Below are 25,287 nucleotides of genomic sequence, written 5' to 3'. Positions count from 1 at the left end.
CACACAGTGAGAGTGTTACAATGGATGATGTTGTCCAAGCGTGTGGAGGGGGGCCTCTGCATTAGTTACTATAAATGAATGACGACCCAATTACTGTCCCACTTCCCCACTAGGAACAGACGGTAAGGTTAGACTCCCACCATCCCCCCCCCCCGAGATCAGAAGCCAGCAACAGACACACATACACTCCCATACAAATACTTATACTTAGTTTAAACTTTATGTGACGTACTATAGGAGATGAAATAAAAGCAGCCACCTCTATTATTTTTCCTGTTCAGTCACGTGAGCACAAAAACACACATCAACCCACATAGAAATAAATGGTGTTTCTCATATATAAACAACAAGCAAGGTCAACATCGCAGACAGCATACAAGCACCACTGTATGGCAATGTTTGTACAAGTTTGGTCAGAAATTACATCCAACCCATAACTTTAACTCACTATTGCAAGTCAGGCTCTAAATCTGAATTAACCCTTTTAAGAAGTGAGAATCGTCAAAATGACCATTGAAAAAAATTCAAACAGGTCCTCATAATCAGAGAAATACTTCTCCTGATATTCTGCCTCACCTGGCGAGGCCCATGCATGGGTCTGTCAGCGTTGTGGATGAGTTGAAGTACTCTCTGGCAGCAGCCAACACTAATTCCACACTGTTGTCGTAGGCCACCTTCAGAGCGTAACCTTTACCCCGGAAAGACAAGCTGACAGGAACATCCTGGCTGACCTGGAAAGATTAATATTAACATTTTAGAGATCAATGAGACTGCAGCATTAGAATTCATATGGGTGGTTTAACATTTGGAGACCCCAATGAGCAGTGTGAGAGAGTCTCGAGTCATATTTAATATACCTTGGAGCAGTGCATGAGCTGCCCTGCCAGGCGTACGTTCTCCACACGGCTGGAACACAGCAGGGACTCAACAAAGACCTGCGGCAGTCAGGGAGGAGAGGAGATAATATGCCGGAAGAGATGGCGTTTAACTGAGCAAAAGTTTTAACTTCATTGGATGAGTTGCATTGTAGAACTCTGATTCAGTGGTCATTCAAGGTGCGAAATGTGCACTTTGTCACCTTCAATTACAGGTTTTGCCTTTTTAAATCAACATATTTTAATACAAATCTGATTATTCTGTGTACTCTTCTTTTGCTGTTTTGCTGGGGTGCAATACCTGGTGACATGTCTCTGGTTTTAGACATGTGTAGACGTTATGCTGCATGTCAAGCAGGTCCTGCAGTAGACCTCTCCACACCATCTCACTCACTGGAGGGTTTCTGGACACACACACACACGTTCCTAAATGTTCAGTATGTTCATAGGTAGACATTTGTGTTTATAAGTGTGTGTTCATGCATGTGTATGTCTTTCTAAGTTCATACTTGCGGCCAGTGTGGCGGCACAGTTTCACCATTAGTTGGTGGGCTTCTTCTTCGCTGTTCTGGCTGTTCTTCACATATGAAATGGGCTTCTGCAGGCTGTGTTTCTCCAGAACCTCCACCACACTATTAAGGAAAAGCACAGATACACACATATATAATCACTAGTGTCATACAGTAGGAAACCACTAATATAATGATACAAACTGATACGTGACAGGGACAACCGCACAATAAAAACAGACTAATACAGTTTCAAGTCACATTAATCAGCACGTTCTTTCAGTAAAAGCAGAAGACAGGATGATTGGCAGCAGTAAGTATCACAGTAGGAAATGCCAAAGAAGAAGAAACAGGTGTAAAATAAAACCTGAAAAATCCAATGGAGAGTACGGAGGAGAAAGACAGAAGATGTGTATGCGATGTGTCTAAGCTGTTCATTATTTTGGCAGCAGAGTTGTTTGCAAGCCACAGTGCAGATGGAGAAAGTGTAGAGCAAGACTGAAGAGCAACATGATAAACTGCACGCCAATGAGACAGCACCTCTTTGTAAGCGTGTGTTTGTGTGCGTCTAGGAGCATGTAAGCTCTGGCAGTCTTATATGACCGAGGGAGAGAGTATGGGCATGTGTATGCATGTGTGTGTGTGTGTTGGTGTGGGATTAGCATGGCACCCCCAGTCTCAACAGGGTCGTGCTGCTACAGATGTTCGCTCTCTGCTGCAACTCATTACCATAGTAAACAGGTGCCTGTGTGTGTGTGTGTGTGTGTGTGTGTGTGTGTGTGTGTGTGTGTGTGTGTGTGTGTGTGTGTGTGTGTGTGTGTGTGAGGAAAAGACAGACAACAAGTCTTGATATTTACAACCGTGTGTGGGTATTTGCTTGAGTGTGAGTGTGTGTGTGGGAGTGTCTGCATGTTCCCTGTGCACATATTAATGTGCCAGCAAGTGGTAGTGGCAGCGGCTGAAAACAGCTTTTGTTCTGGAGGCGCTCGGAGAGCAGACACTTCGCATTTACTGCCTGATTCATCTGGGTAAGAATGTGTTTGTGTGTGTAGGTGTGTGCGTGTGTGTGTGTGTGTGTGTATGTTTGTGTATGTGTGTGTGTGTGTGTGTGTGAGTCACAATGCTTCAGCACAAGATATACATGAACACACTTCTCAGGCTCCCTGGGGTGTGTTTGTGCATGGCTGCGTGTAAATATGTATGCATATCTGTCTGTAAAGGCCAACACTATGCTCTAACACAGGCTTTCCTATTGCTGCTTCCTCCTCCTCCTCCTCCTCATCATCATCATCTACATTCGCATTCCCTTCAGGCTCCCGCCCTCCCCCTGCCTTCATCCTTATCCTCCTTCCTTCCTCCTCATCACTTCTGTGTGTTCAGAAGTTCACCCTGAGGGGTGGGGTGGAGGAGAGAGAAAGAGAATAAGAGAGAGAGAGAGAGAGAGAGAGAGAGAGAGAGAGAGAGAGAGAGAGAGACACGTAGGTGATTTTAACCTGTAACAGAGAAAAAGCCTGAAGCTGTTTGAATACCATGGGACAGACAGTGGTCTTTTGATATTGAGTGTGTGTGTGTGTTGACTGAACATCCATGTCTCCTCTCCTTCTTGGTGCTTTCCATCAGGCCCATAACGGGGGAGGGAAGTAATAAGCATTGCTACAAAGTGAACATTTCCCAAGCAATGCAGCACTAATCACCAAACTGATGAGCTGCTCTCTCTTCAGGACTTTAAATGCCCTTCTAACGGATACAGCAGAGATGTATGGATGAAGAGCCAGAGTGAAACCTTGTTTTGTTTAACAGTCAAAACAGTCCAAAACCAAAAGACATTCAGTTAAAATTGAAAAGGAAAAGGCAGCAAATCCTCATCCTCAATCTGCACACCCATTTGAACTGGGTGGACAGGAGAAGACAGAGGAGAAAGGGGGAATGGCAGCTGAAAGATGACGCGAGTGTGTTGATGTACCTGAGATGCTTCTCAAGTTTGTCCACCTGATCATGGAGGGATGCGGTGATGTCTGTGTCAGGTCTGTAGGATGATAAAACACATATGCACAAACAAAAGCACTGATTATTTTATGTTCATGTCATTAAAAAGGTATTTGGAGTAAAAAGTAGAACATTAAGTAGAAATTTCTTTTGCAGAATAAAGTGTGTGAACAGTGTGCAAGTGCATGCCTGTGTGTGTATTTATGCTAGTACAGTGTACACAGTGTACTGTAGGTGTGGGTGTGTGGGTGTACTGATTCCCCACTAAAAATTAAACCCCATGATGCTTTGCCTTGAGGCAAAGCATTCTGGGTCAGGCTGGCCTGTCCCCCCACTAGAGTACTGACCCTGATGAAACAACCTTCTGTGTGTGTGTGCGTCAGCGTGTGCGAGTGAGTCTGTTACACACACAAAATCTCGACCTATCAATCCATTTCTCTGCATCCTTCTCTTCTTCTGCTCTGACTGTCTCTGCTGCTCCACCTCCTGCTCTTCCTCTTTTTAATATCCTTTTCACCCTCATTCTCTTTCTCTCCTGCCCATTTCTGCATTTTCCACTCTCTAAGGGTGAATGCACATTACATTCTTCTGAGCAGATTTAGACCTAATTAAGCTGTCTCCCCCCAAAGAAAAAAAAAACAAAACAGAAAATTGGGTTGAAACTACTAACTCATGGTTTCTCTCATAGCTCGCAAAATTTGTAATATTCTACGCTGGGATGGCAATTTTGGAGCTTAGTAAGTCAGAGAAATCACTCCTGGGAGAAATGTGAGGTTGAAGGCACTGCATATACAGTGGAGCCTTGCAGCATTGCTAATCCAAACACTGCAGAAAGGAAGTGAAATGCTTAGCATGAAATGCAGTACTGTACTGATTTAGAAAAAACATGTATGACTATTATATACACTGAAATATTTATATAGTAAGACCGTGTTTAGAGTAGCTCATAAGCTCAATTGCTAAACTGCAGTATTAAATGATGATTAAGAGAATACATCTTAATAGCACTGGATATATTTCAGTCTTTGTGCCTGTTTTGGCACAAAGACTTGAAGTGACCAGTTCAACTGTGACTTCAGAAATAGACGTATCTGAAACTGCATGTGATACTGCCACATCTGAGTCTATAAGTGTGTTCAGTGAGATAAATTGCACTCCCCTTCTTGAATTGAATCAGACCACTCAAAACATTTTACCACATGTCCACCTCTGCTCTTATGTCTATATCCTCTCCCGCATTTGTCACCTAGAAGATCTTTATCTATCTGAACACTTAAAAAGAACATGAAGCAGAACAGGACTGGTACTGGACAGGTGTCCTCAATCAGATGCCCAAAGCTTCTACCATCCAGCCCTAGATCTAACCAGGGTTAGGTTTCTTACAGTGCTCAAGTCCAGCACCACAGAAGACAGTGTCTACAGTTTTTATAGGGACTATTTCTTTGGTTAAAAAAGTAGTTCTGATGAAAACTGTTAACAGCCAGATATGTGGATTATTCAGAGTAACCAGGACATTGTTTCTAGGAAGACATGGTGCTGCTGAGATTGCTAAATGTCTTTTTTCAATGCTGTCAGTGCTATAAACAAAATTCCATTCACCTACACTGTATTGGGTTGGCAGCAAAAATCTCTGAGACAGACATCTCTAAACTTTAACAAATAAAACCTATCTGCATAGCCAGATACAAATAAAAATACAAAAAACAGCAACAAGCATCAACTGACTGTGGGTTATCACCTCACTAGGTAATTAATAACTTAAGAAGCTTGTTGCTGACGGTTTGGTAACAGCCAACAGAAAACACACACAAAAAAGCACCAGGGGTAAGCGACAAAATATATTTTTTTGTGATTTAGGTGAACTGACCCTGGAAATGTTTAGTTTGTATTAACAGAATCTTAACGCTGCAATTACACCTCCAACATTGCAGCGGGGGAAAGCAGATCAGAAAACAAAATGCAGATAGTAATTTTGTTGATGTTTTCTGATTACATGCAAGTAAGAAGAGCAACAAAACTCATTTATAGCTGATTAGCTTTTAGCTGCATCGCAAGACCCCTTTAACTGCCTGCATTAGACTTCAGTTCAGTTTAGTACAATACACCTTGGTTGAGAGTGGACCTGCTCTCAAGCAGTACCATAATATCTTGTTTCAGTGCAGTTATCCCCTGCTGCGAGGGTGCAGTGGAAATGCATACGATCATAGCGCAGCTAAAGCAAGCTATGTGAGCCAGTTGAAAGAGCAAAAGATGCTATTGTTGAAAAATATGGCTACTTTATTGCAGCCAACTGACAAGAAAAAAATGAAGCACTCCTTACAGTAGTAATTCAATTTCCAATTAAGGTGTACACAGGAAGGATAATCCATCTAAGAATGAGTCATTTTAATTCATTTAATCTACTCAGACACTCTACAGGTCCATTTTATCAACAATTTACTCTTTTGTACCCTTGTTTTTCTCTTTTATTATCACTCACTCTCCTTCAAATGCACTGCATACCCACACAGCCTCGTGGGAGACTTAAAGGACAGGCCCTCTTGCCTTATAAAATAAAATGTGTTACAGAAGAGGTGGGGAAGAGAGAAGCAGAGACAGTAATAGTAGGAGGTAGGAAATACTGTTTAGACTGTAGCTTGGCTAACTGATGGCTCCTTGGAGTCAGAGTTCAGCATGAAAGCGAGAGAGAGAAGGAGGAGGAAAAGAAAGGTGCAAAGGGAGGGAGACAGAAACAGAGGTGGTAGTTAGGTTTATTGATAGGTCCTAGGGGAGAGGCGGAAAGGTGGAAGGAATGGAAAGAGACGGGAGGGGTGGGGCCGATGTATTTTTGTGGATGAGGCAATGTTGGACTGCTTTACCATCTTTATATAATGGTTTACACACATTATTATTACGTAGATTACGTAAACATGCATGGCTCCATGAGTGTGTGTGTTTGTGTGTATTACCCGTAGCCCCTCTGCGGCAGACACTCCAGGATGTCATAACAGAGGCTGAGCTGATCATCTCTCTCACAGGTGTAGATGCACTCCAGAGCAACCGCCATCAGCTGGTCTGGGTCCCCGATGATCTTCTGCTGGCACTGGGGGAGAGGAGAGGACAGGAGAGTATGTGTGTATCAAGGTGTGAGTGACACTGTAGTCTTTTTGTACATACACACTGAGGTGCTGTATTTTCTTTGCATGTGTGTGTGTGTGTGTGTGTGTGTGTGTGGTGCATGTTTTCTAATAGCCAGGAGACCTGTCCTTGGCTGTGCCCTTATGGGGTCATAAATATAACATTTACAGCGCAGGGATACGACACTGGCCCTGACATGGCACAAACAGCCAGTGTGTTTGTGTGTGTTATGGTTACCCAAGTGTGACGCACCCTACACTTTGTGTTTGTGTGTGTGTGTGTGTGTGTGTGTGTGTGTGTGTGTTCGGACACTCACGTCAGGTTTGGAGTGCTGAAAGATGATGAGGGGCAGGGTGAGGTCTTGCTGAGCCAAGCTGACCAGGTATTCTCTGAGCAGAGATTTAGCAGCACCGTCTTCCCGTCCCTCACATCGGTGCAGGAACGGCACCATCCACTGAAAGGCGTCTTTCACATAGCGCTCGGTGCTGGACTGGTGATGGAAAGACATTTACTTTGCAACACCTAATGCAGCATATTAAAATAAATATGAGCAGGTGCCTCACACACCCATAGATCACTTACAACTGTGTGGTCATGGTTTCTTAGCTGTTACATGGTCCAAATTTATACCTACAGCATAGCCGTTTATACCCTGCACACTATAACCCATCTTAATCCACAATAGTGAAGTCTGACCAAAAACTCAGCGAAAACTGGTTTGAATTTTTTCAATTCTCTGTATTGAGAGAGTTGATGTTGGTGAAAATATGCAAATTAAATTCTTCTGATCTAAGGTCAGAACTACCTTGGCCACTGATTTATTAAGGTATTTCTTCATCTTCTTTGTGCAACATTAATTTTGGAAATTAATTAATCTGCTAATATATTAACTGAGAATTAAACATGTATTTTGCATTTAAAGTACTGAATTGGTTCAAACAAACAACAAACTTTTTCTGTAAATTACTTTTGAAAAAGTCATGTAAACAACAGCAGAGGTTCCCTTTGAACAAAGTAAGTATCAGGTCTTGCCTTTGCAGAGATGGTTTTTAGATGATATGATTGAATTATTGACTCTCCAGTTGATCCAGAATTCTCTCTCTCTCTCTCCCCCTCCCCTTTAAAGGAAGTTTTTCTTTGCCACTGTCGCCAAGTGCTTGCTCATGCTGTAAATAAATATATAAAGAGTACGGTCTAGACCTGCTCTATAGGAAAAGTGCAATGAGATAACTTCTGTTATGAATTGGCACTATATAAATAAAATATTATTGAATTGAAAAAAGGACTCAGTGGATTCATCAAGAATCAAATCTTTAGCTGCAATGCTAAACATATCCGATAAAACACCACAGTACCAAAAATGATATTATGTGTCTACTAAAATAAGCAAGACTCGTGTGAAGTGTTATATGCTAGTTCATGTTATGTGTGGCTGCCTTGGATGAAATAAATTCTTCATGAGTGGAAAGCTTCTCCTGACATCTTTACAGCAGAAATGAAATGGACATAGACTTCTGTCAGGTGGCCAAGAAATATAGTGTCACAGAATGTAATGTTACAAGGTGCTTAGCCCGAGGAAAAAAAAAAGTCTATCTATATATTCACATAGAGATAGATTTATCTTTTTGGTTTTAATGTTTTTAGAACAGTGCAAAGCACTTTACTGAATTTACATGAAATCGTGCCATGCAATTAAACCTGAACTTTAACTGCAATAGCTAAAGGATGTGGATTGTGCTGTAATTTGTGTGGATGCATGTCAAGTTCGTGCAGCGCCTCGCACCCACCTTGCAACAGCTCTGACTCAGGATATACAGATAAGAGAGCATCCGCAGGAAAAATGAGATAAAAAATATATTCAGATGCTAAATGCAAACTTGCACACCCACACGCAAACATTTTACTTTGCTGTACTGTGTCTCTGATAAAGAAAGACATCAGACACAGGCAAAGAGGGAGATTTAATCTAGGCAAGTTTGGTAAACATTCTCACTCACACGCACACGCACACACACACACACACACACACACACACACACACACACAGCGCCTAAAGGGAGTACCAGTCAAACAGCATGTGCTAGTGCAGTCAACAACATTTGCTGGATGCCTGCCTGTATGGCAGATCCTACTGGCAGTGGTCCTCACAGGCTGAAGCTGGCAGTTATTAGCTACAATTGAGGACAGCTCATATTATGTACTCCAAGGGGACTGGTAACTGTAGTACCTGCTACAGACTAGCTTTCATAGCTCTCTCGCTGCTGTTGGATGGAAAGATTGTATTTTCAAATGTCATGGATTTCAAGAATTAAAAGAAACTGATTTACTGTGAGACCGTTATTAAATTAATTTTCCAACTGTGCAAATTTTCATTTTGGTTTGTTGCCTACTTAAGTTGTAATTAGCATAGATTATGCTCTTTTAAGCAACAGTCAAGGATTAATGTAACCACACTATGTAACTTTAAAATTAAACAAAACTGCAGGCAAACAGAAGGCAAGCTTTCTTATTTTTACTGACAGTGAACACCCCACATACTGTGATCTAGACAAAGCAGCATGCTGGGAAATGCACATTTAACATAGTGGAAAGTGGGGTAAGCAATATTTTAAGCAGCAGATGTTGCATTGTAAAAACAACATCTCCAAATCAAATTTGGTCAAAACTACAAAAACACTTTTAAATAAATATGTTTCAATAAATGTAAAGATGCAAAACTATTACACTATAATAATGACAATGACACATCTCCATGACCATCATGATTTCATAGTATAGTGTACAGAGGGCCAGTTTAATTTTATGAGCTAAGATAATGCTACATCAGCACATGCCTAGCTAAAACAACACCATGAAGAATATGAATTTCAAACCAATATCTGATTTCAAATTATATTACGGAAAGAAATCCTTCCAGTGACAATGTGAAATGTAAAAGGCGCAAATTATGCCACTTACATTTTTCATGAGCAGGTGGAGCTTGTCGATGTCACTTAGCTGCTGCAAATCTTTAAGTGTCAGACTCAATTCACATGATGTCTCATACACGAGTGTTTCCATGGTGACCATGTCATCACACAAGAGCTGTAGCCCTGGGATCTCCCGCTCCTTCCCCAGACGCACCAGTGACAGGGCGCAGTCCACCTGATGGACACAAAGAAATGCCAATGAGAGAGGAGAAAAAAACAAAGCAAAAAGCAACATCAAAAAAATGCTCAGTGTGAAGCATCTACACCATTTGGCAAATTCATATTTTCTTATAAGGTAGAAAGTGGTGGCACCATACTATACCAGTTCTGTGAGGCTGGAATGCTTATTGTAAAGATAGCCACCCTGTTATATGATAGATAAACTAAAATATTGGACAAATTGAAATTTTGACATGATGATGGCGCTAGATGAAAAGTCAGAGGATCACAAAAGACTATGAATATGCACACGAAAATGCTTAGGAATCCATCCATCTATCTATGCATCACATTTTCTCCACTGGAAGGGCACCCTGACTGCCTGACCGCCTGAGTCCACCAGTGATTGTAGATGTAGAGATATTGCACTGAATATGTGAAAACTTTGACCTGCTGGTAGATTGAAGGTCAAGGCACCACTAAAGTCGAATTCATTCAATTAGAATTTATCTTTTGGGCACCATAGATATCTGTCCCACATGTCATGACAAACCATCCAATAGTTGGTGACAGTTTTCAGTCTGGACCAAAGTGGACTGACGGACACTGCTATCCCTAGATGCACGTCAAGATAATTCACGAAAAATCCAAAATTGTCAACCTTAAGGTGGCCCTACAGGAACAGTCAGATCACCAAAGTCAGTATGATGTATCTTCTGGGGACCATGACCATTTTATGGCAATCCATCCAATAGTTGGTGACATTCTTTAGTCTGGACCAAAGTGAAGGATGAAATAATCCCATTCAAATTCAACTTCTAACAGCATGCCATCTAATTAAGCTAACTCCAGAGGGTGGAAGAAATAACATACTCCAATCCAAAGCAGTACAGAAGCACTATAGAAATCCAACATTTGTGAAACCTTCAGTGCCATTTGTTGAACTGCCTCTGTGGTTATTCTTGAAGCTGCATGTTGTAGTGCTGTTGTATTGCACTATATTCCTATATACTGTACATGTACTTGTAGCTTGTGCCTTGTATATTTGCACCTTATTACAATCCAGTTAACCCAATCAAAGTAATTTTTTTCAGCAGGTGACTAAAGAGGCTGTGTACAGCAGGGCCCCACGTCATTGAAAAACTGTTGCTGAGGTCAGTGAACTGGGACGTGAACAAAACAACAATATTCCAACTAATCTGAAACCAAATAATACCCGTCAGTCATTACTAATATCCAATCATTAGTCTTTGGACAATAAAACAGGGAAGATTTGGGCTTCCTGCTACTCTGATCAATATAATTCTATCCAGAAGAGCAACCAATCAATATTCGATCACCTATACACTGGCAGCACGCCCAGCCAATTGATGCTCAGCCACCGGCGGATGCTAGCCAATCAATAGCAGATGCCGCTGGGCCCTGTAGTGATGATTGCTTTCTCTCCACCTTTTAGAGAAGGAGAGCCCTTTGGCACAGCGGTTAGCGCAGCATCTTGCACATGCATGCACACACAAACACACATACAGGGTCTGCAAAATTGTCATCTTCAGCTTATCTTAATACATTTCTTGCTGAATAAATAATTGCATGCCAAATGTACACACACACACACACACACACAGAACGAGGGAAAACCAAAATCACCTCGAGTCAGAGCCTGAGCAATTAGATACAACAAGAGAGAGAAGTCTATTGATCTAACTGTAAGTAAAGATCCTCCCTGTTCACACCACTGCTCCCTCCTTCTTTCTTTCCCTGCTCTCCAGAGATGGATTCCCCAGCTAACCGCAGACAATTCAGATGTGAAAATCTCCCACTTTTTAAATTACGACCTCGTCTCCATGCCCTCCCCTCATCATTCTCTGCGCCGTAACAACTTGTATCCTCTGTCGCTCTCTCTCTGTGCCATCTCCTTCTCACTGACTCTTCAGTTTCATTTTCCAACTCAATTTGATCCTTCTTTGTCTCTCCTTGTCCTATCTCAGCCCTTTCTTTCAAACATCATTTCCACATTTTCTCTTCCACTCCGCTCAGTTTTTTTCATCTCTCTCTCTCTTCCAACCTCTTAAAAAAACTCTATAACAATCACCACGATTGGCCTCCATTTGAACTCCAAGTCTCGCCCCTTTGCCTTCTCTGTATGCCTGTCTTCCCTCTCTGTCTGCTTTCCAAAGCTACCCTCTCATTTTGTGCCATTTTGTTGCCAACATTGTTTCAAACAACACTTGTTTTTAATATCCTATATTTCTACCCTTTCACCCCCTTATAACTGATTTTCTTTCCCACAGACAGCTCTTTCCATGAGATTGCTTTGCTCTTTTACCTCATCTGTTAGTCCTGTCCTCCCCTCTTTCTCTGTTTGTAATACACTCTAACCTAACTAGGGATGTTGCATTGGCCCAGCATTTATCTCCTGTTTTCTTTCTTTTAGTTGTGCTTCCATTCTCTGCTTTTTCAAACCCGTCTCCCTCTGTGAGTCATCTTGTCAATCTTCCCATTCAGCGCCTTGCTTCCTGTGGCTCTGTGACTGGTTTAACACACTCCATATTCCTCTGATGTGGCTCCTTTTAATCAAACCCCATTTTCCTCCATTAAAAACGCTTTCCCAAGCATAAACAGCCAGATGAGAGATGGGGGGAGGGTGCAAACGAGAGAGAACAAATGAGATGAAAAACTAAAGAGGGCAGGAAGGAGGAGAAAAAAAGCTCAGCAAATAGCAGCAGAGCTGTTTCAATGTCTCTCGCTGCTGCTTGTACGTGAGTGTGAGTGAGAAAAAAGCGCATGAAAAAGCACAAGACAGTTGTTTAGAGATAGGGATGGTCCCGAGAGGCTCCTGGAGTAACATGTGAGAGAGCAAAAAGAGAAATTAAAGAGAACAAGGGAGAGAATGAAAGCAAGAGCTGGTGTGATTCCTAGAGATTAACAAAGACTTCCTTTTACACACACTTTCACAGTCTCAGTCTCTCTTCCTGTCTCTCTTGAGTGGATGATGAAAGGCACGATTCCCCAGTTGTCTTCCAAAATGAGCAATGGACCCCCAAATCTCTTCTCCTCCATCCTCCTTTCACCCAGTGAAAGGGATAAAATGGAGAAATGAAGGGGAAAAGATATGACTGCACCCTAGTTAGTCCTTTCACAAAGACAAGCGAGCGCTGTGACAACCTTGATCCATCACTGTGAAGGAGGTAAAGAGGGAACAGAGCTGCGGTGTGGATAGTGTGGGTGGAGAGAGGGGGCAGCTCCAGCAGTTTCATCCCATTACTCCACTAAACAAGTCCTATCAAGTCCTATTTTTCAGTTATTGCAACAGAACGCATTTGACAGAAGCTTTGGTTACTCTTCATTAGAAGTCCATATGGCAAATATGATAATGACTGTGACAGATAGGATCAAAGTGACCTTTACTGATGGAGGTTGGCAACAACTCTTCTGCAGTCTGAATCCCAGCTCATCACTTTTTTCTGCCCCAATCATCTAAAAGAAGTGTGCAACGGCAATTATCTTCCTGAAAGGGAACCGTAGCAGGGTGTGAAAAATGTTTCACCTTCATAGAGACATTTCTACCAGTTGGAGCTGATTTTGACCACTAACACAGGACGAACAAACTAATTGCAAGGTGAAAGTGACAGAAATTCCAATAATTCTATGGAAGCAGGATCTGTTGAAAGCCAAAACCCTTATTGAGTAAAGCATCTTAGTTGCCATGGCCATCAGCTGGCTGCAGAAATACAGTCCCTGCTTATTCTTTTAGCCTCAAAACTGGGAACCTGCGACAACATAAGTGTTCGTACCTGTCTGGAGCATGAGTCGATATCCTTAGCTCTGCTTTGGTACCAGTCGGTCAGCAGCTCGATGGAGGGCGTGGCTGTGCGGAACCTCAGCAGCTCTGGAGCCTCCTCATACAGGAAACTGTCATCATCAAACAAGTTCTGCTCCAGCACTGATCTGAGGAAGACATGGAGGGAGAGTGGAGTGTATTTTATCTATTTACTCTCTTTTTATGGAAGTAGTAAGGTAGATAACAGGAGAAATTAAAATTAAAAGGACAAATCTGGTAATATTCTATATTTTTCTTATAATCAACAAAACCCATCAAAAGGGCAAAACCACCAATGAATTAATCCTACTAAGTAGTATTGTCTGTGTAGCCAAAGCCTGATATTGCTAATTCCTGTGTGCCTATTAAAACTACATCCATGAGCCACACTGTTGCACTGGGTGACTTGTTTCTTTATTACCATGAACATGGGCACTGTAGTTTATTTTCAATCAATCCCACATTTACTGTCCTGCTGCTGTAAATACATCTTGTATTTAAAAAAGGAAAGTAATATATTCACAATCAGTTTTTAAAGACTTCCGTGTTCAGTAGCAACCAATGGGCTTAGGGCTGAGTGCCACAAATAGGGAAGCCAGAAAGTATTGAGAGGCAGACTAATGCTGTGTTGATTTTGGTCGTCTCATGGGATTTGCTGAGAATAACAAAAATGTAGAATATCAAAACCCTCATCCTTTCAGGGGGAGGATATAGGGTTAAAAAAGAAGAGAAGAGAGAAAACATAAACAGAAGAAAGAAAAATGGGAAGCGTGGGTGACAAAACATGTCCTAAACATTGCTGGCATCACAGTCACAGGATCACAATTTCACCCTGCAATCTCAGGCCAAGCATACAACAGCCAACTGATATTATGACTCACCAACAAGCAATAAAGAGAGATAGCTAAATAAAATTGTAAATGAAGCTGGCCTTCCTACAGATACAGGCAAATGGCATACATTGGCAGTGCAACAAGATTTGGTATTAGTTTGTTATGGTTCTGTTAACATTTAGATAATAGATGTTTTGTTTCACATAATGATGCCAGCACAAGCATCTGGCCCGTATGGTGCACAAATTTTCACAATTCTACACTGCAAGAGGCTTTGTTATCATGGGTAAGGAGAGATTTTACTATGATGTATCTCAGTTTTTTTAAAGTATTGCCCAAGCTTGGTTTATTATAACACTCAGTGTACAATGTGATAATGTTAGTGTTTACCTGCACTCCTGTGCCTCACACCAGTCCATCTCTCTGTGTCTCTGCTCGTCCCATGGAATCAACATCAACTCATCTCTGTCATCCAGACTGAGAGAGTAAAAAAAAAAAAGGCAGAAAGAGACAGAATAAGGTAAAAAGAGAGACAGAGGCAAAGGCAGAGCAAGACATAGAAGAAGAGAGACAGAGAGAAATACAAAATTAGAGGAAGAAGGGTCAGTTTTAGGGAAAAACATGCTCAAGAGCAAATATCAGAAAAAAGACCAATGACTAGCCAGGAGTCAAAAAAATAAACTGCACCACACCACACCTTCCCACCTGGCACCTGATAAATCAGCAAAGACATTTACTGTCTCAACCTAAACATGGTCATAAACTCTAGGAAAACTCTAGTGAGATGTAGCAACATATGGGAAAGAGAAACAGTAGAGCATAATAAGGGAAGAACGGGTGGGGGAAAAACACAAAAGCACAACAATAAACAAGTCAAAGAACTTTTGTAAAGAGTCTGAGTCGTGCCTTGGTTGTAAAGAGCGAGGACTTTTATTTTCTAAACGCCTTGTTGGTACTAAGCTTTACTTCTTCCTGGTCTCCTTGAGTGTGACAAGTGTGAAGAAGATAAATAGGGAACACACAAGAAAAGAAACCAAAGTGAAGAATGACTCTGTTGTCAGTGCTGACACGCCAGGTTACACTCAGACACCTAGACACACACACACAGAAGTATAAGAATGCAAGCACACATACTGAGACGCTGGGATGAACAGAAGCTGTTTTATCTCTTATTCTAAGATTAATGCATTTCTGCTCGTTATCTATTTGTCTGTAGACAGAAAAATATGTACTGTGGGCTGTAAAACTCAAGGAGATAGCGCAGGCTACAAATCATCTATAGCTTTGGTGCAGTTAAAGGCCGAGTGCACACACGCTGCAGCAGTTTTTTAACACGGCCATAAATTCCATCCAATCACAAAATACATAAGAAGTGTCTGATGTGAGCGGATGTGATTGATGTCAAGACACAAAAAGGAGGAAGATTTTTTACCAACACTCCAGCACAGGTTCATCCATTACAATTGGAATTTTAACAGAGATGACAGAGATCGAGAAGTCTCGGTTCTTCCTCTAAAATGCCCACAGAAAGTGAACCTTTCGTTCTCTTTTTTTTTCTGTCCTTCCCTAACTCCCTGGTCCTCTTTCCTTATTAAAGACAGCCAGGTTAGAGGGTGGAGAGTAAATACTGGTGTGAGCGGTCAGATATCGATGGGAGGAATGAATTATTCCACGCCCGCTCCCCTAATCTACTTCACATCAGCCTGAGAGAGGCAGGGAAGCGGGGAGGGAGGAAAATGGAGATGCAAAGCAAACTTGGAGATGGCGTTTTCAGGTTTTTTTTAATTTCCACTGGGCCAACCCTTTTAAGCTAAGTTTTCAACAAAATATCACTATTCTGCATTCTTCCATGCGTCTAGAGGTCCCCTTGCAGACCTGATCAATATTACAAAATAATATTTTACCCTTCCAGTGAAGCAAGACTTCAGTATATTGCGAGCGAGCTCCAAACAGATGGCTTGAGCCGACTCCGTCTGCTGCAGTGTAGGAACGAGCGCTGTTGGGAGGAGCAGTTAGTGCTCACAGGCTGGGGAAAATAGGAAACAGTGCCAGAGCCATGATGGATGCTCACTGCAGAGCCACAGCTGCCTGACCTCCATACAAACTCAGAAATGGCTAATAAAAGGGAGCTATGTGTGTGTCGATGGAAGCCCTGAGAACAATAATTTCTATGTGGTATATGTTTTTTAGCTCGTGACTCCACGGGACTTTGGCCTTGTATTCGTGTGTCTTTATACAACGGTATATGTGGTATATTAATAGATTAAATACTAGCACAAAGAATATAGGAATAGTCAAAAATGGAGGAAGGGGAAAAAAGCTAGGGAAAATGGAGGAGTAAAATGGAAAAGCAAGTTAGAGGAAACAAAAAGGCACAATGGATGGTTGGCTGCTCTCATCAGTAAATCCAGTCTGTCACCTCTATTAGTGAGCTATAAAGGGGTGAGGAATGACTTCTCCCCCTCCAAAACACTCCTCCATCATCTCCTTCTCACATATCCTCTCCCCAACTCCCTCCCTTTCAGCGTTCCTCCAATCCCAACCCAGAAACGGTACAGTGAAAACTAGAACAAAAGTGCAGGCAGACAATTGCAATCATTGCAGCTTGTATTGTATCATTTTAAGGTGTTCTGTTTTGTTTGCATGTACATTTGGAAGAGGCAATTAAGTCTCTCTCCTTTTATATCATTACTGTGTTTGCCAGTGTCAGCCCTTAAGCTGTGGGTCTGTGTGCACACTTGTGTAATGTAAGAAAAGGCTTGTATGTGTGTGCGTTTTTTTTTTTTTGAAGGGTAAAAAGAATCATAATGTGTGAAGGTGAGAATAAAGAAGAAGTGAGAAAAACCTTTGAGACGCATGTCCCTGTGGTAATACATGTATTTTTACACTGCTGTTTCTGCTTCACAAAGTGAATTGTTGTAAAAGGGGATGAAAGTATAAAATGACAGGCCACTAGTTTTTCAGTCGTGTTACAATTCTAAAATGTTCATTTTTTATTCAATTGAAATGCCTGTTTAGATTGCACTTAGACATTCATTCATATATATATATATATATATATATATATATATAACAAAAATATTTTCAAGTAGTTTTTTAGTGCTTTCATATTCAGTATCAATGTGTCCCCATCAGTACATCTTAATGGATTCTTCTTTGTTCCAAAGTGTAGTGTAAATTACAACATCAGAATAGACAAGTTTTTGGTTTTTGTCTATTTGGAATATAAAAAAATATAAATTCTCACCCTCTTCTCAGGGTCTGTAAAAACACACAGGCATTCTGAATAACATTTTATTGACCTGTTCACCTCTTTACTTCCACAGGATAATTGAATTGGAATATCTCACTGAAATTGCACCCTCTATAACAGAAGGTAGCACTTTACATTTGTTTTGAGCCTTCAGTGACTGGACTCCAGCACCATTCACATGTTCCATGTTGTGCTTCAACCTACACTGCTCCAATTCTCATTAAAGCACATTTAAAAATTTGTAGTATTGTAACTAGTGCAGACCTTAATGACTGTGCGTATCTCTGTGTGTGTCTCACCAGGCTTCAGGCAGCAGGATGGTGTACTCGTGTGGAGAGGTGGTTTCTGGGAAGTTGTTAAGGATGGCTAGCCGATGCTGGAGGAGTTCTGCTCCGTGGTACGTGAACAGAATGTCCAGAGCCTGTACATTACTCTCCTGTAGGCAAACAGATGCATGATGCAACAACTGAAAACTTACATATTATGTGATTACATTACTAAATGAAATTGCACAAACTTAATGGCAATCTAAATCGAATTATTAGACACAAAGCAGCAAATACTAATGCAATATATTCAAGAAGAAATAGGTCCAAAAATACAAAGAAACACACACACAGTTGCAGGTTTATTAGGTACACCTAATTACAGGTGTTTCTATTATTTTGCCCACCCCAAATATATCAATGAGGAAAGGCTAAATAACAGAAATACCGATCTGTATAATCCAGTACAGTTCAACAGCACCACAAACTGCATAATGACCATACAGCTGAATCAACACCTCTCTAAAACAGTTTCAACAAAAACTGAACGTTATAACCTTCATGAAGGGAGGATTGTTGTATTGGACTGCATTTGTTTTGTGTACCTAATAAACTAGCAACTGAGTGTATATCATAGTAATGCCAAATGGAGATGCAGACAGCTAAGAGAAGAAAATTAAGTGAGATGACAACAAGAGTCTGATGTTACCCTGGCGTAGTTTCTTGCTGACAAAACAATATTTTGACTGCGGAACTTCTTGAAGAACTCTGCATCATATTTCTGCTCTGCCGCATGAGGACCGCCAAGTATCTCCTGGAGAGTGTGTGAAGCAGCAGGGAAAGGAAGAGAGAGAGACAGAGAGAGACCAGAAGATATGAGGAAGACGGAATACAACTGCGGTTCATAAAAAGAAATTTGTGAGGCAGAGGGTTATCTTTCCAGAGAAAAAAGCTTGAGTGGGTAGAAAGGCAAACTAAAAATGAGAGGAAAAGAGCGAGTAGAAGATGTGACTGCAAATGAATGCACTAAGGCAAAGTCAACAGAGATGCTATTTAACTTTCTAGCACACAGCTGTCTTGTCCTTTTAGTCGGAGCCATCTGAGGAAGGTATAAGAGTGTGTAATTGTGTGCACACGCATATGTCAAGAGGGAACATTTGTTGCCCTGGCCTTTGGCTTAGAGTGATTTATGTGTGTCTGTGTGCATAAAATCTCTGTAGTCAGGGTGTGTGTGTGTGTGTGTGTGTGTTTGTGTGTGAGTCTGTGTGTCTGATGGATAGCCTTTGAATGGGCCGTAAGCAGACAGAGCCAGCCCAAGACGGGATGATAAAAACCCTAATATCATATTCATGGACAGCCAGAGAAAATGGATTGGGGCAAAAGGAATCTGACGAGTGCTGCAGTTACCATGACAATGTCCGAACAAAGAGAGAGACGTCATTCTGTCTGAGTTGAATATCTAGCAGGGAAAAATCTCATCTCTCCTCTCCTGCATGGAGGAAAGTATGGCCCTGTTCATCTGTGATTTATTGTGGGGTCTGATGTTAACATTATTCATCGTAAATCTGAAATCCAGAGTGTTGAGTATTTGCAAGTGTCAAAGTTCAACTTTAAGCATGTATCTATCTATGCAGCGCTGATGATTATACATTACCATTTTTTTCCTACGTCAAAACAGGGCAAATTTGTCTCTCGGCTAGCTAGTTACCAAATCAATCATTCTTTTATTTACATACTTCAAATGCCTCTCATGTCAGTATCTCCTAAAACTTTTCAATATTTCAAAAGGGATTAGTGGGGTTAAGAGAGAGTATCAATAAAAGGTATATGAGAAAAGCCCCTGTGCTTTGGAGGGGTTGGATATGAAAGGAGACAGAATTAGGTAGCCAATGGGAAAATAACTAAGCAATAAAGAATGTTTAACAACAACACTGAATTAGCTTTTGTCTTCTGCAAACATGTAAATGAATACATAATATGGTTCTTTAGTGACCATCAAACTTAGTATCATTTTAATAGTAGTTAATAGTACTTTCTACACATTCTCCTTCCAATGAGGTCTCACAGAGGCAAGCCTAAATGTCGTGAGCTCAGTTTTTATAATGAGACATTAATTTGGAAAACATCAAGTCAGACTCCACTGAGCTGTCTCCAACCTAGACCTATCAACACATTATTCAAAGTAGTTTCAATAATAATGAGAAAGAAGCATAGTTTTTTTTTCTTTATTTCTTTCATGTTTTATCTTAGGGCAGACCATAAGATACAAAGGAAGCACTGCATTTTGAATAAGCACCATATTGGGTTCATGTCACTGACTGGTTAAAGGCTGATCCAATCAATCCCTTTCTATACCAATTGCTCCTTGCCAGGTCAAGATGTGTGAAGTGAATTTTTGTGGGCTGACTACCTTCTGTGGTCTGACACAGTGTTTACACAGGAGGCGTTTCAGTGGCGTTTACAGTCATCCATCTCACACATATCAGACGGAATGGATATGCTTTCATTTAAATCCATACAGCTGTCTACACAGGCGACATAACAGCTTGCATTTTACACGTATAACCATGACCCAAAATGTCTTTTTAGGCTTAAAGTCTATTTTCTTCCTTTTTACACATGTAACGACAGTGTAGTTGTGGCTGAACGGTTCCAGGGTAGACACTGACAGAGGAATGAAGCTGCTGCTGATGGGCTGCAGTGTAGACAGGGTGTTCAGGTAATCTCTGAAATATCGGTGAACACCTCGCTTCACAGTTAAGTGATCCTAGCAGACTTTTACACTCGTCAATTGGATGGTTCAGATTTGCTATTAAATCTATAGCAAAAACAATTAGTAGATTAACTGAATAGTTAATCACCAGACAGTTAAAGCAAAGATTTTGATAATGGATTTATTGTTTGAGTAATTTTTTACATTTTATAAACAAACAATTGATCGAGAGAATAATCAAAGGTGTTACCTCGTATGTTGCCAGCCGATCCAGGTAGGAGAGTAGTTTCAGTCGGCTGCGACACAGCTCCTTCTGCTCCAGAGTCAGCCTAAGCATGCACATGCACACACATATACAGAGAAATCAACAGCATGCCTGCACAGGCACTTCAACACAACATCACAATTAACATCCAAATCGTCACCTTGAAAACTCAAATGACAAGATCTGAATAGTGTTTTGTTCCAAACGCTGTCAAATCAAACTTCAAGCTTACACTGCACACACACTAGCTTTAAATTAACCTTATACAGTATATCCGCAGGGACCTATATAACAATGCGTGGGACTGGTGACTACAATACCACATAGTGCCCTCTAGACCAAATCATTTTCTAAGGGCAACAAATCAACTCCTTATGACCACAAGAACCCTTCAGTTGGTATGTATGGGATGCTAGCTGTCAATGAGGTGACTGATTGCCCGGTGAGAATCAAATCCATTTTCAATGTTATTTAATCATGACCATAAATAAATTGGATGACCACAAATACCAAGGCACTAGGCTATATAGGACCTACCTACAATTCAATCACTTGTACTCACAGTAAAATAAAACATTTGTCACCACATGCTCACACACCCTCTGAGTTCAATCCACAAAGAAACAACCTGACCAGGCGGAGCGGTGCCCAAAGCTCCATAAAAACTTGGCCTGGATCAACCGCAGTGTGACCACAGGGGAGGTGACCCCTCCACCGCCGTCTTAATCCCTAATCCCTCATTACAGAGTGCACTATCAGGCCTTATCAGGGTTCCTCTACACAGACTAACAGAGATTAACACTGGCTCAACACACTCTCCGGCACATCAAAGAGTGGCAGCTTAGCACTCGTTCTAGTGGTAATTATTGCTTTGCTCTGCCTCTTCAGAGCAAAGTAAGAAAAGTGGAGGTGGAGGAAGGTGAGGGGAGAGAAGTAGAGGAGATGAGACGAGATGTTAGAAAGCTATTTTACCCATCTGTTTTCCTCTTGAGGTTTTGTATGACAGCTCAATCATGACTTCTAATACAAACAAAAACATGGTGACAGGACATCTCTCATTCTCAATTTGGTTGACTAAACTTTTGATAAATCTCTTTCTAAAATCTGTAAAAGTGCATTTTTAACCACATTATTGCACTAGCCTCTGGAAAATAAATTACCAGTTGGGAAGTTAACAGTTGGTTATAGGTCTTAAACTTTGTCCCTGACTGCAATTCATAGACAACACCAGTGTGCTGGAGTGGTATTGTGGAAATGGCCTCCAACAGGCTGGCTGAATGTTCAATTCAGGTCCATGTCTCTTGCTTCTAAATTGCGAAACCTACTGCTGAATTCCACTCAAGTACAGCATAAACAGTGTGTAGCACACTGTTACACATACAAATGGGCAACCTGTCTGTACATCAAAAGGGCAGCAGAGTGCCTGTGCCTTTGTTAAGGTTTATATTAGTTCCCTGAATTGCCCTTACAATAAACAGTGACTCAAGGGGAAAACATAGTTAAGAAACGGGCAGACTGAACAAAAACACTGCAACACATCTGAATAGAGACTGAGGGCTGTAAGGTTTAAGATGTAATGTGCACAACTTAAACTGTGGTTTAGACTGTTACACATCATCGTACATGCTGTCTAACGTAAATAGACTGGACCCTGATTGCGTCAAGGTGTGTGTGTGTGTGTGTGTGTGTGTGTGTGTGTGTGTGTGTGTGTGTGTGTACATTTTACAAATGAAGGCAATTATTTATTCAGCAAGAAATGTGTTAAGATAAGCTAAAGATGACAATTTTGCACACACATCTTGTATTTCGAAGCTATCAGAAGAGATGGTTATTACAATCTGATGGTATCACTCCTCCATCTCTGTACAAACACCATGAACATGACTCTACTGGACAGGGATTGAACTGCACAAGCAGGCCAACACACTCATATACACACACACGTAGTCACAGAAATGCAGTGTGTGATACGAGCGATTATCACACAGTGTGAGTGACAAAATTGGACTGCATAAATGGACAAAAACACTTCGGCTCATGCCTTCACATGCACATACGCCACAGTAAAGGCATAAACAGTTGTCTGGGCGCACGCACACACACACACGCACAACCAATGCTGGAGCATATGAGACTTCTGATTGAGGTCTGAATCTGATCAGATAACAACATAAACACCTTGCAGCAGACTGCACACTCTCATCTACACTCTTTTCCCCCCATCACACACACACACACACACACAGTGATTCCACTCAATACACACCTTGAAAACATGTGTAGGGATGCATCTCTACAAAAGATGCACCCAGTGTGACAGTCAGTAGTTAAATACAGTCCTTATACACACACACACACACACACACACACACACACACAAGAGCATCACACACACGGAGCAGCTGTGATCGATACCAAGCCATTTCTGTAATGGTGGTGTAGTTAAAAAGAAATTAAGAGAATTATTATCTGTCTCAGGCCTCGGCCACAGGCCTCGAGGCAACATGGTTAGATCCATTAGTGTGTGTGTGTTTGCTGCACTCAAACACACACACACAAACATCCTTGTACTTCTATCTTTGTGAGGACTGTCATTGACATGACAATCTAACCCTTAAAACCAAGTCTTAACCTTCAAACAGCCCTTTGAAGTTGTGAGGACCAGCCGAAATGTCCTCTATTATTATATTTTGGGGACATGTGTATGAGCTGTCTGGCAGACACCCTAACTCAGAGATAGAGAAAGGAGACAAATAGGTGTATTTAAAGAAGGCAATTCACTGAAGATTTAATGTAATGGTTTTTTTAATAGTTTTCTTTTTCTTATCCTCCATCTTTTCTTTATCTACAATGGACTACAGGTCCGCAATAAAACTAATTCCACAATGAGCTAAACAGAAAGAAAATCAAAGGGGCAAAAAAAACAGGGAACTGAGGGGGAGATATTACAGGAGCTCAATATTACACTGTTTCTGCTCTTCCTCATTCACATGCAGACTGGAGGCTCACTGGTTAAGTATCTGAGGTGAAAGGAACAATAGAGACAGCACAATCCAGCTACTGAAGCTTGAAATACCTGTATGCTCATTGCTTGTTTGCATAAACACAGTATGGATATGCATTTTAAATGTGCATCATTCATTTCAGTATATGCATTTGGTAATTTTTAACAGATGTGTGTAATAGGTGTATGAATACATATTAAAGTTAAGAGGGTTTCATGATACATGGGAATGTGTATTTGTGTGTGAGTGTGTGTGTATGCACAGTGATTAGTGATCACTAAAGGGTTTTTCATTAGTCTTTCCCTGGGCACTCGACAACAAAGGCATAAATTACCTCCAGCAGATTACCCACTAATCTCCACCAACGCTCTCTCCCTCATCCTCATTAATGTCCCTGCCTTTATGATCCCCTCTCCAGTGTGCGACCTAATCAAACGATCAGTGTTACATTTGGCAGCCTCCTCTCCCATTTCCTCGTGGTTTCCTTGTCTACACCTTAAATACCTTCACCACAATCTCTCCTTTTCTATATTTTTAACAAATCAAAGTGCAGTCGCTACAACCATCATATCACTTGATACCATGAATAATAATGACAAGCTCTCTAAATAGTAGGCAACAACCTGTTGACAAGGCGACTCACGCGGATCAGCGTCAGGATTTTACCACCCACCTAACAACTGCTACTGAGAGTCAGAAGCTGGTGTTGAATTCTGGTGGTGCAGTCTTAAAAGTTTAGTGAAAAATTATACAAACAGCTTCCAATAATTTTACAACAAGACTAAGAGTCTACAGCCATGCCATACTAGTGGCTCTGTGAGGCCATTCATAGGCACAGTGGTACTTTGAGTTACATGGTCACATGAGTTTGCTAACATGCTCACAACGACAATGCTAGCATGTTGATGTTTAGCAGGTATAATGTTTACCATGTACACCATCTTAGTTTAGAGTGTTAGCATGCTAACATTTGCTAATTGACACTAAATACAAAATACAGCTGAGGCTGATGGTAATATTGTTAGCTTTGTAAGTATTTGGTCATAAACCCAAATTTTGACCTGATAATGGAGCTAGATTAAAAGGTCAGGGGATCATCCTCTGGGGACAATGAATGTCTGTAACAAATTCCATGGCAATCCATCCCATAGTTGTCCAGACATTTCGCCTTGAACTAAAAATGTCAACCTGCCGGTTGCTCTAGAGAAAAAGTCAGGGGATCACCAAAGTCAATAGGATACATCATCTGGCATCACCATGAATATTTGTACAAAATTAGGTTCCAATACACTGAGTAGATGTTGACATATTTCACTGAATAAGTGAAGAATTTGTCCTACTGGTGGTACGCCAGTAGGACAAAGTCAGAGGATCATAAGTCATTATAATTTATCCACAAGGGACCTTCAATATCTGTAGCAAAGTTCATGGCAATCCATCCAATAGTTGTCCAAAAGATATTTTACTCAGAACCACAAATGTCAACCTAATGGTGGAGCTAGACGAAAAGTCGGGGG

The 25,287-nt window shown here is 41.1% G+C and overlaps 1 protein-coding gene across 1 annotated transcript in view; it reads right to left on the bottom strand.

Annotated features, from left to right (window-relative positions):
• Positions 1–25,287, bottom strand: part of nbas (NBAS subunit of NRZ tethering complex) — a 152,548-nt gene that overhangs the window by 101,812 nt on the left and 25,449 nt on the right. Inside the window, exons 19-31 of the mRNA XM_044169800.1 lie at positions 20,751–20,829; positions 18,497–18,601; positions 17,821–17,957; positions 14,659–14,745; positions 13,410–13,563; positions 9,446–9,631; positions 6,804–6,977; positions 6,319–6,452; positions 3,348–3,410; positions 1,385–1,507; positions 1,177–1,279; positions 858–935; positions 577–731 (exon numbers count right to left, since the gene is read on the bottom strand). Of these exons, the coding sequence (XP_044025735.1) occupies positions 577–731; positions 858–935; positions 1,177–1,279; positions 1,385–1,507; positions 3,348–3,410; positions 6,319–6,452; positions 6,804–6,977; positions 9,446–9,631; positions 13,410–13,563; positions 14,659–14,745; positions 17,821–17,957; positions 18,497–18,601; positions 20,751–20,829 (1,578 nt within the window). The remainder of the gene's footprint in view (positions 1–576; positions 732–857; positions 936–1,176; positions 1,280–1,384; positions 1,508–3,347; positions 3,411–6,318; positions 6,453–6,803; positions 6,978–9,445; positions 9,632–13,409; positions 13,564–14,658; positions 14,746–17,820; positions 17,958–18,496; positions 18,602–20,750; positions 20,830–25,287) is intronic.

This window comes from Siniperca chuatsi, linkage group LG16 (assembly GCF_020085105.1).
Source record: "Siniperca chuatsi isolate FFG_IHB_CAS linkage group LG16, ASM2008510v1, whole genome shotgun sequence".
Classification (NCBI taxonomy): domain Eukaryota; kingdom Metazoa; phylum Chordata; class Actinopteri; order Centrarchiformes; family Sinipercidae; genus Siniperca; species Siniperca chuatsi.
Note: the sequence above shows the minus strand (reverse complement) of the source record. Positions and strands in the feature narration are given on the sequence as shown.